This window comes from Anolis sagrei, chromosome 1 (assembly GCF_037176765.1).
Source record: "Anolis sagrei isolate rAnoSag1 chromosome 1, rAnoSag1.mat, whole genome shotgun sequence".
Lineage (NCBI taxonomy): Eukaryota > Metazoa > Chordata > Lepidosauria > Squamata > Dactyloidae > Anolis > Anolis sagrei.
Window position 1 is genome coordinate 331,874,869 of NC_090021.1, and position 15,240 is coordinate 331,890,108.

Consider the following 15,240-nt stretch of genomic DNA (forward strand, 5'->3'; position numbering starts at 1 on the left):
TTGGACGAGTAGGATAGTCTTCCATGACCTGTATTCTTGTGGATCTGTAGATGGCTGTGGAGCCCTATTCTTGACCTGCATCTTCTCCCACAGTGAGCGCATTGGTTTCCAGGTGGAAGGCTGTCTCGGTCGGGGTTGGCTTGATGTGCCTTCCTCCTGGCAGTTCTCTCTTTCACCCTCCATTTGTGCCTTTTCAAATTCTGCAGCACTGCTGGTCACAGCTGACCTCCATCTGGAGTGCTCAAGGGCCAGGGCTTCCCAGTTCTCAGTCTCTATGCCACAGTTTTAAGGTTTGCTTTGAGCCCATCTTTAAATTTCTTTTCCTGCCCACCAACTTTCTATTTTCCATTCTTAAGTTCAGAGTAGAGCACTGTGATTCACTGTGTCAAAGGCCTTTGCAAGATCAATGACTGGCATGTACAGGGGTTGATTTTGTTCCCTGCATTTTTCTTGAAGCTGCCATGCAGTGAGGATTATATCCACTGTTCCTCTGGAGGGACAGAAGCCATTCTGGGATTCAGGAAGGGCTCCACAAGCTTATTGAAAAAGTGTGGGTAACCGAGAACATCCCAATAGACTTCAAGGATGCCATTATCATCACCCTTTCATAGATTAGTAAGCACTGTTGAAGATAATATGTCTGAGGAAAGGAAGAGCAAACCACCCCTGAGTATTCCTTACCTGAGAAAACCCTATGCAAGTAAAATGTGAGAACACCATAACCCTCCTGCTTGTGATCTCCAGAAATTAGTTTTCACAGACATGGTGGTACATTTGATACTGGAGGTCATCCACAGTCGTCATGATGAGAAACCCTTGCTTATTTGCCTAATGTGGCACATACTGTTGATTCTGTCAATGCGCCCTGGGTGTGATCCACTAAGACAAAAAGTAAATAGGACATAAATGGAGGAGCTGTATCTGATAAACTAAGGAAGTGGAATTTGCTTCAAAGGCAGAAAACCAAGCTCAGTTGGCAAGCGTCATTAATCCATTTCACTATCAGTCCTGTGGAAGGGGCACCCACCCTTGTTTGCCAGGCTCCACCTATGGCATAAGGGAAGTTTGCCAAAACAAACAGAAAAATGTAGCGCCCTGTCTGATTCAACATTGTCCTGTCATTCTGAAAATGAACACGCTGTGGGCATCAAGATGCTTCCCATTCTCCACGTGCACACAGAGACAACTGAGAATTTGATTTCACTTCTAATCTCGCCCCACCTTCATCTGACAAATTGGAATACATCTAGATCATTACTTTAGGGTTCAAAATATGCAGTAAATCTCAAGAGCAAGAATCATGGGTAGAGCATAGAAGGGAAAATGACACACTGACTCCTTATAAAGAGAGCCATCTTGGGCCCTGTTAAAGAATCATAGAATCACTGAGTTGGAAGAGACCTCATGGGCCATCCAGTCCAACCCCCTGCCAAGAATCAGGAAAATCGCATTCAAAGCACCCCTGGCAGATGGCCATCCAGCCTCTGTTTAAAAGCCTCCAAAGAAGGAGCCTCCACCACACTCCGGGGCAGAGAGTTCCACTGCTGAACGGCTCTCACAGTCTGGAAGTCTGGAATCCATCTTTCTCTCTCCTGAATGACTCAGTGTGAGTATCTGCTTGTGTGGCATGCAACTATTAGATAGCTGAGATTGTTTGCAAATGCAAGGAAAGTCAATCTGCATATCCTGTTTGTGTATTAGTACATACTGCATCAGTGAAAATTAAAGCCTTGGGATATTTTGGATGAAAACCTGGATCCGTAGGTTTACTAAACATTGTGTGTAGATAAAGTCAGATACTGGCAATTGGACTGTGCTGATAGACAGGCTAAAGCATTTTTTTTTTTTTTTGCTGTAAAAGGACTCTGCTGTATTTTTGCTTGCTTCTGGGACACTTGCTATAAACTATAAATCACTTCACGACCAGCACAACTCATGACATGAAAGGCTCAGCCTCTTGGATTATGAAGTTCAGGGTGAAACTCAGAATTGATGTAATACCCACTGAAAGGATCACCTGTTACTGATGTCTACCCAAGTCAATTCTCTGTACCAAGCAGAAACTCAAGACTTTATCTTTGTTAAAAGTATGATAAACTCTTCAAGGAAGTTCAGAATACCACTGGATCCATCAACTTTTAGGTGTGGATCGTTAGCCCTGGCCCAATATCCTTTTAAGCCTAAAGATGGCCTACATGTTGAAAAGGATTGCTCTGTCTGTGATAACTAAACTATTTCTAGCTCCTCTATCCATGGATTATAGTTCCTTAAACTGATATAGAAAGCCAAGCCAATATACATACATCACCATTGTTACAATGGTAAATGACCCAGAAGTACAACTGATATAGTGCAGACTAGATTGTTTACATTTCTATTGATCAGTCAAAAGAGCAAGTTTCTCAATGCTGGAAAAACATCTGCTTTACTGTACAGATTAGTTGTTGCAAACAGAAGTCTGGCATGCAATATCTGGTATGCATCTAGTCCTGGGGAAGATTTTGCCATGTTACATCTCTCATTATTCAGATTAAGAGCTAAATAAATACTCTTATTTATTTAAAAGGTTGACTCTTTTCTTAGCCCAAATCCACACAGCCACTCTTTAATTTCTGTGCCACTTCACATCTTATTACCATTGTATTTGTTTAATGAAATTAATTTGCTTCTGATATAATCACAGTTACGCAAGGTGTAATTATCATGCGAGGTTATTTCTGCTTTTCCTAAGGAACAGTGAGGCTCAGGGCTTTGGTTTTATCCTCTCTTGATTCATTAGGTGTCTTTTTCTCTTGTTGGACCATTGTGCCATTTTCAGACTTTTTGGTGTCTACATTTTGCAAATTTATTTCACAATAAAATTCCAAGAAGACATTTTGAACTATGAGGAATCTACCACCCCACTTGCACAACACACAACAGAGGTTACACACTCACACATTAACACCCATTCCAGATTTTATTTCAACCAATGAATAATGAAACAACTTTCACAGAAAAATCCCTCTGTTTTAAAAAAGCCATAAATGCACATGGAAAGGGATGACACCTTCAACAGTTAGAGCTACTTTTCAGGTGAGGAATGGAAAATCATATCCTGGGAGCTTGAACAGGGGAGAAAAACCCACACTGAAGGAATATTGCAAAATAGCAACAATAAATAACAATTACTTTGCATTGGGATTCAATACCACATTGCAGAGCAACTGAAATTGGGCTGTCTGATAGTTCATCTATGCTTCTCCTGCTTGTGGTTCCACTCTGCCTATCTTCGCACATTTTCCCAGAAAATGAAAGCAGAAAATGGGTGGATTTCAGAACAATAAAGAGAAAGTGAGAGAAAAAGAAGAGAGACAAAAAAAGTCCAAAGACTATATCCTACTGCTCTCTAAATAACATATCTCAGAAGATAATTATGAAGATACAACAATGTGTTTGTGTGGCAGAGGGGAGGAATAAACCAGTTACAAGTAGGTCCTATGTAGTTGGCTGGGGTTAAAAGTTGTACCTGAACTCCATCCTCCTCAGAAAGGTTGAAAACTCTTGGATCCAAAGTTATCATCATGTGCCAATATTACAGAATATGCTAGACATCAAGCTTGAATGGGGACAAATTATCTTTAATAAAACAGTACAAAAACCACCAAACTTGACAGAAGTTCTGAAACACCAGATGTCAAATGAAAAGCCCCAAAGACAAATTGCCATCCAATGTATTGTACCTGCACAATCTCTGAAGCCCTGTGACAAGGGCCAACAGAATACACAAGAAATCAACAGCGTTCCTTTCAGTCCCACTGAACAACAGGCGCTAGCCTCCCTTCCCAGTTTTATTTATACTAGAGCTACCCAAGGTGCTAAATCCTAACTATAAGATAGGTTTAGCACCTTGGAGAGATCCTTTAAAGTCTGGGCTAAAATCAGAAGTGTATTCCCTAACATGGGAGGCAACTGCTTCTACTGGCTGAGCTGCTACCAACAGCCTACTGAACAACCTGCAGCTATAAGAGACCTCACCCAGAACCAAGCAGGTGACTAAACCAAATGGCAGAAATGTATGGTATGCTGGGGACAGAAGTCAGGTAACTTAATGGCATTTGGTCATATCAGTATTTTCAAGTAATCATGGTTTCAGGTAGCAGGAAGCATATCCCTTGCAGATAGGAGAGACCTACTGTAATTTTTATCCTGTTGCTGCCTCTAGTCAAACAGGTTTCTTGGGTTATTCAAACACACATACACACACCAAAATACTATATATAGTATATACTCAAGTATAAGCTGGGTTTTTCAGCACATTTTAATACTAAAAAAGGTCCCCTCGGCTTATATTCGAGTGAGGATACTGGGGGGAAGACATGCTGAAAGAAGCCCTTTGCAGGGTTTCTACCAGCTACACTCCTCCTCCCCTTTTGGCACAGCAACCAAGCTGGATCACTGTGCCAAGAGGGGAGGAGAAGAATGTGCATGGTTCATCAGCCGCACACAATCCTGCCAAGCTGGGGCCGGCTCCCCTCTCAGCACCGCAACTCAGCTGAGTTACTATGCTGAGAAAAGCTGTATGCCTTCCTCTTCTTCCCTCTCAGCACAGCAACCCAGCTGGGTCTCTGTGCCAAGAGAGAAGGAGGAGAAGATACATGGTCTCTCCACTCAGCACAGCAACCCAACTGTGTTGCTGAGCCAAGACGAGAGGAGAAGCTGCAATCCTCAATGAATGTGATTTTATTGGTATCTATTTTTATTTTGAAATTTACCAGTAGCTGCTGCATTTTCCACTCTAGGCTTATACTTGAGTCAATAGGTTTCCCCAGGATTTGGGGGGTTAAATTAGGTGCCTCAGCTTATATTTGGATCGGCTTATACTCAAGTATATATGGTAATAATAATAATCTTTATTTATACCCTGCCACCATCTCCCCAAAGGGGACTCGGGGTGGCTAACATGAGGCCAAGCCCAAAGATACAACACACAAAATAAAATACAGAATGCAGACAACAAAAAATTACATCAAAATAAAATACGTACAGTAGCAGGATAAATAAAACAAATTAACACATTCCGGTAACTCATTTGGATCATAGGCAAAAGTGGGAAGTGTGGAGACACAGACCGAGGCATTCTTTTCAAACTGCCTTTTACTATCTGGAGAAAAGAGAAGCCTTTACTTGCTACATTTGTAGTGCTTAAAGTAGGTAAATCCCAGTGCCAGTTGACAGGTTTCCCAGTTCATGTCTCATAGCCACCAAGGCAGGACACAACTGATTAGCAGCAGGGCAACCGTTTTACGTACCCGGTGGCCTGTTCACAGCAAGGTTCCGGAAGTGGCTTCCTTTGATCATCTCTACCGATAATCGCCCTGTTGTAGCATTGTAGGACAAGCCGACCAGTAGTTCTGGAACCCCTCCATGTGACAAAGACTGGTTTGAAGAAGCGCTGTCACTGTGAGAGATGGCAGACAGACTGATTTGGGAGCCCCCACTCTGCAGAAATTGTTGGAAAGGAAATGAGAGGGAAGAGGAGAGAGAGAGAAAAAATATTTGATAGAATGAAATCTTCTTGTGTTCTTTGTAACATCAAACTTAATGTCACCAAAGTCAGGACTCTGGCATTAAACTTCCCAGAATCCTCAAGCCAACAAGACATATAGAGAAAGTCAGTTTGGACCATAACTCCAAAAATTACTCCATCTTTATAGTTTTGGAGTGATCTGTTGTAACAAATATAAAGTGTCTTGTAACACCATGAAGACTATTGAGTTTTATTTGACCTAAATTCTTGTGGATATCTTTCCATTGCATCTGATGAAACAGGCTGAAGTCTATGAAAGTTTACACTCCATTAAGCTTGTTAATCTTTCAGGTGTCATCTGATTTGTCATAGTCCAAAAAATATTCTCCGAGCTCTGGGAAAAACAAACACTTACCAAGAAAATTGCAACCGACATAATCGTGCCCTGCCACATCTTAAATATTTAACAACAAAGGCTCTTGTGGAACATTAAACACTAACACATTTTATTTGGCACAAGCTTTCATGGAAGCGGCTGCAGTCCGCCAAGGCCTGCCAAGTAATAATGGCTAGTCTTTATGGTGCCACATTCATTTTTTGCTGCAATAGATTAATACAGGTAGCTGCCCACATCAAAATTAAAGACTTAAAACACCTGAACTTCTATAGGCCAGATCCAGATTTGGCAACATCCTGTTGGTGTTTTGCAGTCAAACGAATTCCCTTAATGTCTGCCTTTTTCCCCAAGGCATAATGTCTGTTATTTAGTTCACAGTTGCAAACACTAAGTTCCTAAAGGGTTGCACATGCAGTTTTTCCTTCTTAGATATAACGTCCCTATTTCTCAGTGCTTCCAGTATACTATTTGATTCACCAGGATTTTCAGAGTTATTTCTCTATTTAGCCTAGGTCGGCGGTTCAAATCCAGCAAGCGAGGTGAGCTCCTGCTGTTAGCCCCAGCTTCTACTAACCTAGCAGTTCAAAAATATGCAAATGTGAGTAGATCAATAGATACCGCTCTGGTGGGAAGTTAATGGTACTCCATGCAATCATGCCGGCCACATGACCTTGGAGGAGTCTATGGTCAACACCAGCTCTTCAGCTTAGAACTGGGCACCACCCCCAGAGTCAGACACAACTAGACTTATTGTCAAGGGGAAACTTTTACCTTTTTGTTTATTATTATCTGACATAACTGGTCATAACTTCAATAACTTTCTTACTATCTTTCTCACCCCCACCCCTTTTTTGCAGGAGACAGTAGGGGCTGGAAGTGAGTAATATAGCCAAACTAAATATATACATAGATATACATATACATACAGAGAGAGAGAGAGAGAGAGAGAATGTCTTGCCAATGTGGCAAAACATCAACAACTGAGCTGAAATGTACATATGTATTAAAATACCTCTATTTACCCTTCCTATTGTAGACAGACACACACAGCTATGGTTGGATGAGAAAGAATAGAATTGCAATTTTTCACAGCTCCAACTTTCACTGTGTAAGTGCTGCTACATCCTAACATCAAAAATATATTACAGAAAATGCTATTAAAAGGAGATTCTTTCTCAGAGGTTTTGTTAACTGAGGTATGCCTACATTGAAGCATTCTGTCATATCTGCTACTGAACTCTAGATGAGGATTTCTGCTAGCTGCCCAATTCTGGAGAGCTGATAAAGACTTAAGTTAGAAATATATATTACATACATATACGTGGAACAAAAGGCCAGCGAATGTCCTGGGTTTATGTTTTAGCCTGGAAAACATCAATAGTTTGGAAAGGATGAGTTGGGAGAGAGCTGCCCTATGGGGACAGAGGGAAGTGGGTTGGTCAACCCTCTGCCTGGCTAGAACTTCACATTGTGGCAGAATGAGGTTGCACTAGATGGCCCTTGTGGCCCTTCCAATTCTATCATTATTTTCTAGCAATCATCCCTTAGCTGGAAAGAGGGTCCAAAGTTGTGTTTGCCCATCCCAAACCCAGTATACTTGAGATGAGCAGAGGAAGCAACCAGGAAAATCACAACAATGGTCAACCCAACAATGATGAGTAATTACATTCAGAATTTGAAACCAATATTGTGAGTTGGTCTGGAGCTAGCATTGGACAGTGATTTGACCACTGAAGTATGACTCTGGAGACCAGGGTTCAACTCCCTGCTCCATTTTGAAAATCCATATGATGGGTGAGCCACACACTCTTGACCAAGAAAATGCTCTGGTAGGGTCACCGTAACTCACAAAAGACTTAAAGACTCAGACCAACAATGATTGGAATCTCTTCAACTCTCTTGTCTTTTCAAACCCTGTGAGTGGAAGCAATTCAACAATAAGACGTTTGAAGAGCCAGCCTCAACTGAAAATGGACTTACACACAAGTTGCTTCTTGGCTCCAAAACCAATGTCACCTTCATCTCTCCCTCTTGGTTGAGGTTGCTAAGATAAAAGAGCTGTTCGCCCATCATCCTCTCCTTGATCATTTTGCGCACAGAGTAAAGCCGGAAGCGGATGGCATAGCGGCTCAGCTCCTCAGGGGGCAACTTGGTGAAGGTCACCTTGTCCTTGAATGCTGGGCTGGGGCCTCTCTGCACACTTGTTTTTCCCCTTTGCTTCTTACTGGGCATCAGGACCACATGGACCTGCCAAGCGCTCACTCCACTTCGGTCCTTGTCAGGAATATCCTTCGCCTCCAGGACAGTCACCAGCAGCTTCTGGGTCGAAGGTCTATAATCAAAGATGATATCTAGGTCTCCACACTTAGAAATGGGTTCACGGGGGCTAGAATGAGCCGGGAGCACATTTGCTCCTTCGTGTTCCTGTTAAGAGAGAAAACAAAAAGGGAGAAGAAAGCAGATGGGACATCAGAGGGAGGAAAGCAAGAAATAAAATTGCCGGAGCTCAGATATGCTGTCATTTTGGCGGTAAGGTGAGATTCAAAAAATCTACCATGTTCCCTTGGGGTGACAAGGAAGTGTGTACTCTGTTGGATCGTGTAAAAATCAGTTGGTGAGTGTGTTAAGTGAAAAATGCAAAGCACGAAGCTGATTGGTTGGACTATGCCTGTGCTTATAGCTGAGCCTGGGAGTTTGGGCAACAGTTACATGTTTTGCTTTTCTGTGCAGGAACTTGCCAAGACAAGTTAGTATATTTTCTGCTTCTGAGCTGCTGGAAGAAGATCCTTTCAGATCATAGAATCATAGAATCGAAGAGTTGGAAGAGACCTCATGGGCCATCCAGTCCAACCCCCTGCCAAGAAGCAGGAATATTGCATTCAAATCACCCCTGACAAATGGCCATCCAGCCTCTGCTTAAAAGCTTCCAAAGAAGGAGCCTCCACCACACTCCTGGGTAGAGAGTTCCACTGCTGAACAGCTCTCACAGTCAGGAAGTTATTCCTAATGTTCATATGGAATCTCCTCTCATGTAGTTTGAAGCCATTGTTCCGCGTCCTAGTCTCCAAGGAAGCAGAAAACAAGCTTGCTCCCTCCTCCCTGTGGCTTCCTCTCACATATTTATACATGGCTATCATATCTCCTCTCAGTCTTCTCTTCTTCAGGCTAAACATGCCCAGCTCCCCAAGCCGCTCCTCATAGGGCTTGTTCTCCAGACCCTTGATCATTTTAGTCGCCCTCCTCTGGACACATTCCAGCTTGTCAATATCTCTCCTGAATTGTGGTGCCCAGAATCGGACACAATATTCCAGATGTGGTCTAACCAAAGCAGAATAGGGGGGACACCCAAAGACCATTTGAATCTCTTTCAAAGGACATTGTGTGAGTCAATGTCCTTTGAAAGAGACTGCTCACATGACTGTACATATGTTGCTCTGCATAACAAAGAGCAAACACTTTATTTTTACTGATCATCTGCATGGCATATCTTTTTCCCAGCAATACAGTGTGTGGATTGGTAAAGACGTGAACTACGTGAGATTTTCATTCTGCCACATACTCTTCTATGTATAAAGAAAAAGGAGGTATTAATCTGTTAAACCAGGGAGAATCAGAAGTGCAAATGGAAAATAAGGCAAGAAGGAGGATACTGTGGTCTGAGAAACAGGAAATAACAGGTACAAGTGGAATAATAGGGACAGAGCTTGAATGAAATAGGAGTGACAAATGAAGTGAGTTGGAACATCTCAGAAACCCTCACATGTAATGAATCCAGCTTAAAGACTGGGCATTGTTGCCCTGTTAAGTGAGGAAGGGAAGTCCATGTTTAAAGAGAAAACTCTAATATGAGATACATATGGGCACTAAGATAAACAACAGGTTTCTGATAAGCCTTTCAGGTACACCCATCTGCCTTTCTGCAAAACATTTAAGTGATGAAACAGAGGGGGGAAAGGACAGATAAGCAGACAGGTGATCCGTTTCCTGGGTGGGTGTGTTTTCTGTTCAAAGGTGCTTTTTAATCTTGGACTAGAAAAGGTTGCCATAGAGATCACTCCTTTCTATTTAAACATGAGAACGCTATAAAAGAACAGGCTATTCAAGGGAACAGAGCAAGTCTGCACGACTTAAAGGTTTTACTGCTAGTACTATTTTTTTCAACACCTTGTAATTTTTTCTTTATTTTCTTGTTGTAGACCACTGTTTTGTAGCTCGTATGCTGCCTTGATATTGTTTTGAATATGGAAACACTAGGCATTATAGAAAAATCATGAACTATTTTTTAAAAAACACTTATGATCCATCAGGCCAGAACACCTGATATGACATGCCCTGTGTCCTGTCAGAGTCTCACCAAAACCCTTTTCCTTCTCCCATTCAGTCCTGGGAAGGCAATAAAAGCAGAGCATGAACAGAGCCATTGAGGATAGGCTGGACTTGGAGGTCCTTCATTTATGGGGTCAACGTAAGTCAATGTTGATTCAGTGGCAGTTAACAGCAACTGACACTTATGGTATGCAGAATAACACATTAAAAGAAGATGTACAACAGAACACCTTAACAGTGACAAGAATGGTTCGGGACCTGCCTATCTTCGCAATGGCATCTTCCCCTACAAACCTGCGCCGTCTCTAAGATCTTTTGGGAAGGCTTTCATCTCACTCCTACCTCTGTCATAAGCACGGTTGGTGAGGACAAAAGAGAGGGCCTTCTTGGTGGTGTCCCCCCGGCTCTGGAACACTCTCCCCAGGGAGATTAGGCTGGCACCCATCCTATCCATCTTCTGTAATGATATAAAATCGTGGATGTTCCACTGTGCTTTTGATTATACAGCTCCTCAGATAATTTTGGTCCCCAGCGATGATCCAAAATCTAGTCCTTGCATTTTACTACTGTTCCCTGTTGTTTTTCTTTATACATTCAGTTGCTTCCGACTCTTCATGACCTCATGGAGCAGCCCATGCTAGAGCTTCCTGTTGGCCGTGGCCACCCACAGCTCCTTCAAGGTCAAACCAGTCACTTCAAGGATCCCATCCATCCATCTTGTCCTTGGGTGGCCTCTCTTCCTTTTTCCTTCCTTTTTCCCCAGTATCATTCTCTTCTCCAAGCTTTCCTGTCTTCTCATAATATGGCCAAAGGACTTCATCTTTGCCTCTAATATCCTTCCCTCCAGTGAGCAGCCAAGCTTTATTTCCTGTAGTATGGACTGGTTGGATCATCTTGCGGTCATCTAGCTTTTGCACTTTAACCATCAGCCCTGTCCTCACACCTGATTTGCACCAGCATGTCGCCAAAGCCCAGAAACTATTTACTATTTCATGCCATTGGCTGTTTGCTCGGTGATTGTTTTTATACTGTGTTATGTTGTTGTTGTTTTATGATGTTGCCTAATTTAATTATGTTGATATTTTAACTATGTTGATCGGGCTTGTCCCCATGTAAACGGCCCAAAGTCCCTTTGGGGAGATGGAGGTGGGATAAAAAAGTAAGTTATTATTATTACTATAAGAAGAGCTTGGGAAAGTTTACATTTTTGGGCCGTTGCTTCCAGGCTGTCCCAGCTATCATGGCCACAGGAGATGGTAGCTGGGAGACTCTCTAATATGTATTCCTAAACAGTACAGCTACAGATGAAGCTGCCTTATATTAGGTCAGATTTTTGATCCATGTATGATATTTATTTATTATTTATTTAAAACTTTTATATGCTGGCCTTCTCTAACCTCCGTAGAGGGACTGAGACCGGCTCACAACAGAATTCAATAATAACAATACAATATAAAAACATCATACAATAACAACAAATTAAAAATACATATAGATTAGATTTACCAATAAGCCAAATCGCCAAGATAAAATCATGTCCAATTCAGTCCATGTGTGTGATCGATAACTTTGTTCTGTAGCCGGTCTCAACCATTACTATGGGAATGCTTCCTTCCATAGCCAGGATTTCACCAGCCTCCTGAAGGACAGGAGGGTGGGGGCAGATCTGATCTCAATCGGATGAGAGTTCCATAGCTGAGGGGCCACCACAGAAGAGGCCCTGTCTCTCGTCCCCGCCAGACACAATTGCGAAAGTGGCGAGACCGAGAGCAGGGCAATATCTTAATTGTCTTGATGGTTTATAGGGGAGAATACTTTCAGACAGGTAAACCGGGCCAGAAACGTATAGGGTTTTGTAGGTTAAGACCAGCACTTTGAATTGTGCTCAGAAGCTAATTGGCAGCCAGTGGAGCTGGTGCAACATGGGAGTTGTGTGTTCCCTGTACTCCGCTCCCGTTAGTAATCTGGCTGCCAAACGTTGAACTAATTGCAGCTTCCGGGCAGTCTTCAGAGGCAACCCCACATAGAGAGTGTTGCAGTAGTCGATGTGGGATGTAACCAGAGCGTGGATCATCGTGGCCAAGTCAGAATTCCCAAGTCAACTTTTCCTCCAAGGAGTCCTCTATGTGTGTGTTCTGTAATTCTATTTCACAGTTCTGTTTTGAGGAGAAAGTAAGCAGGAGATCAAGTAATCTGAGAAGCTTATTTTGTGCTACAGCACCCTGACTCTTACTGCTCTAGAAGGCTGTTTTCCTTAGTGATCAGTGTGTAAACAAATTCCTTAAGGGATTGGAAATTAGATATCCCTTGCTCTTCTTGAAACACACTTCATCCCAGCCTTTGTTTTAGATCTTCTTCCAGTAGTCCTGTTACTTACAAACAATACCCCTACCCACACATATTTCTTAAGTCTCTCAAGTGCCAAGTTCAATATTTTGGCCAAAGAAACATTTCTTAAGTCTTTAAAGTGGCAAGTTCAATGTTCTGTCTCCTAAGAAAAATGGCTGGTTGACTGTGTTCAGCAATTACTCATTGCTGAGAGAGATCTGTATTGCCAGTAGCCGCTCATTCCCAATTCCCCAGGATCAAGAAGATTATGTTGGATGCACTGTTACTTACAGGAAACTAAATGAGTTACACAGAGTCCCTTCCATCATTGTAAAGCAAGAGTATAACACAGAACATCAGAAATGCTCTATAAATTCATTAAATGTTCCATCTTTTGGGAGTGCGTGAAATGCACCCTATACTCTGGAAGATGAAGCAGAAAGGAAATGCACAGGAGCCAAATCTTTTCCCTAGCCACATACTTGTTTCTTCATTCTCTTTGTAATTTCAACTGATGTTGGCCCCCAAGTCATCAGGGCAAAGTATCTACTGTAAGTTTGTTTTGCTTGCAAAGGTACTATCCAAGGTGCTGAAAACAGTTGGGGACCATGTTTCAGCACCTTGACTAGTACTTTCATAGGGCCATGGTGGTGAAATGGGTTAAACCAGGAATCCTCAAACTGTGGCCCTCCAGATGTTTGGGCCTCCAACTCCCAGAAGCCCTAACAAGCTTGTTCAATTGTCAGGAATTCAAGGAGCTGAAGGCCCAAACAGCTGGAGGGCCACAGTTTGAGGATGCCTGGGTTAAACCCTTGTGCTGCTGAACTGCTGACCTTAAGATTGGCAGTTTGAATAAGTAGGATGGGATGAGCTCCCACTGTTAGCCCTAGCTCCTGCCAACCTAGCAGTTCAAAAACATGCAAATGTGAGTAGATCAACAAGTACCTCCTCAGTGAGAAATGGCAAAAAGACGCTCCATGCAGTCATGCCAGCACACCAGGAGGTGGCTATGGACATTGCATGCTCCTCGGCTTGGAAATGGAGACAAGCACCTCCCCCAGAACCAGAGATGAGCCAGAAATGAAAAGGAGCCAGAAGCCTTTGTCTATGTATTTCTGTTTCATTGTATATAATTGTAACAAGGCATGAATGTTTGCCTGTCTCTGTGTCCCCTCAGGGAGAAGGGTGGAATATAAATGAAGTTTTATTATTTCAAATTTTAGATTAAAATTCAGAGTAAACCCACTGCTGCAATGATACGGAAACCACTAGCCATTACAGTCTCCAACTGTGCACCATCTGAGTATAGGAGACACTGCTATTCTTTTTACATATATGTATCCTGAGTATAAGCTCAGTTCCCAAAAATCTGGTCAGAATAGCATTATTCCAACTGGACTTTGGTTTGTAGAACTGGAAACCAGCACTCCTGGTAGGCAGAATAGTAATTAGCAAGCACAGTAAAAGAATGATAGAAAGAAGACGAGAGAGAGAATGAACTCTGAGAGTATACAAGCTAATTTTCAGCTACCTAAGTTTATAGTTGTGCTGTTGTTGTGACTGCACACTTTCCAATCATTTGTTGCCAATGCTGACCCTATAGTAAACGTATCACAGGAGTTTTCTTGGCAAGATTTGTTTAGGAGAGGTTTGCCATTGTCTTCCTCTGAAGACCTAAAGAGTGTGAGTTGTCAAAGGTCACCCAGGGGTTTCATGGCCAAGAAGGGATTCGAACCCTCATCTCCAGAGTCATTGTCCAATGCACAAACCATGCTGCTTGTTTGACTGGAAGTAGCATAACACAATTTCTGGTCATCTTTTAAGATATTGTACAGGGGTGTTATTACTGTTTCAGGCTGAGAGGCTGCCCCAAAACAGAACATTTAACTAATTTAGATATTTTGAAGTTATTTTAACAGTAAGGAAATTGAGATGCATTGAACCACACATCCTCCCACCAAAGACAACATGCTCCCTACAGGCCACATCCAAATCCTACTTCTGAGCTATCGGAATTGTTTGTGGAGAAAACACAGAACTAGTCTCTTGCTTTCAGATCCCACAGCCTCAAGCACTACTCCATTTTGATGTGTAGATATGTTTTCCCCCTTAGAAATACTTGCACTGTGGCATACATTATTTACCAAGGTTGTGCATGCTGAATAATTCTCTCATGAAAGAACTGCTCTTTGCTAGAGTCCAGCAGGGGAAAGATGTCATAAAAGTTAGATTTAGTACAATGTACAATGTACCCCTGCTACAAGAATTGAATTTATGTGAGCCAACTAGATATAAGAAAAATATAAGTGGGAAGAGAAAAGGAGCATAAAAGGAGGTGTGGGGAGGAAGCCAGTATCAATCTGACAAAGAAGGCAATTATGAGAATGGCCCTGAAATGGCATTTGTAGCCGCACTGCCAAAGTGCCGTTCTCATTTCCGAATAGGTGGGTATTTCAATGGCATTCGGAAATGTTGGGGTATTTTTAGACTGTCAGAGGTGCAGATTCAGCCTTTTATTATGAACTCCATGATGCAGCCAGATGGAAGCTCTTCAGAGAAGACAGGTCGAAATCCACAGGAATGTAATCTTAGGCTGAAACTTTGCTGATCAGATCAGAAATAAAGACGTGCCATAGTGAAGCTTGGTTTTATTAATTAATTAATTAACTGATTTAGAACA

The 15,240-nt window shown here is 42.3% G+C and overlaps 1 protein-coding gene across 3 annotated transcripts in view; it reads right to left on the bottom strand.

Annotated features, from left to right (window-relative positions):
* The window catches only part of SYT16 (synaptotagmin 16), a 113,716-nt gene that overhangs the window by 4,148 nt on the left and 94,328 nt on the right, over nucleotides 1–15,240 (bottom strand). For all 3 annotated transcript variants that reach the window (XM_067463053.1, XM_067463052.1, XM_067463050.1), the window contains 2 exons: nucleotides 7,887–8,330; nucleotides 5,292–5,481 (listed from right to left, as the gene is read on the bottom strand). In XM_067463053.1, the coding sequence (XP_067319154.1) occupies nucleotides 5,292–5,481; nucleotides 7,887–8,330 (634 nt within the window). The remainder of the gene's footprint in view (nucleotides 1–5,291; nucleotides 5,482–7,886; nucleotides 8,331–15,240) is intronic.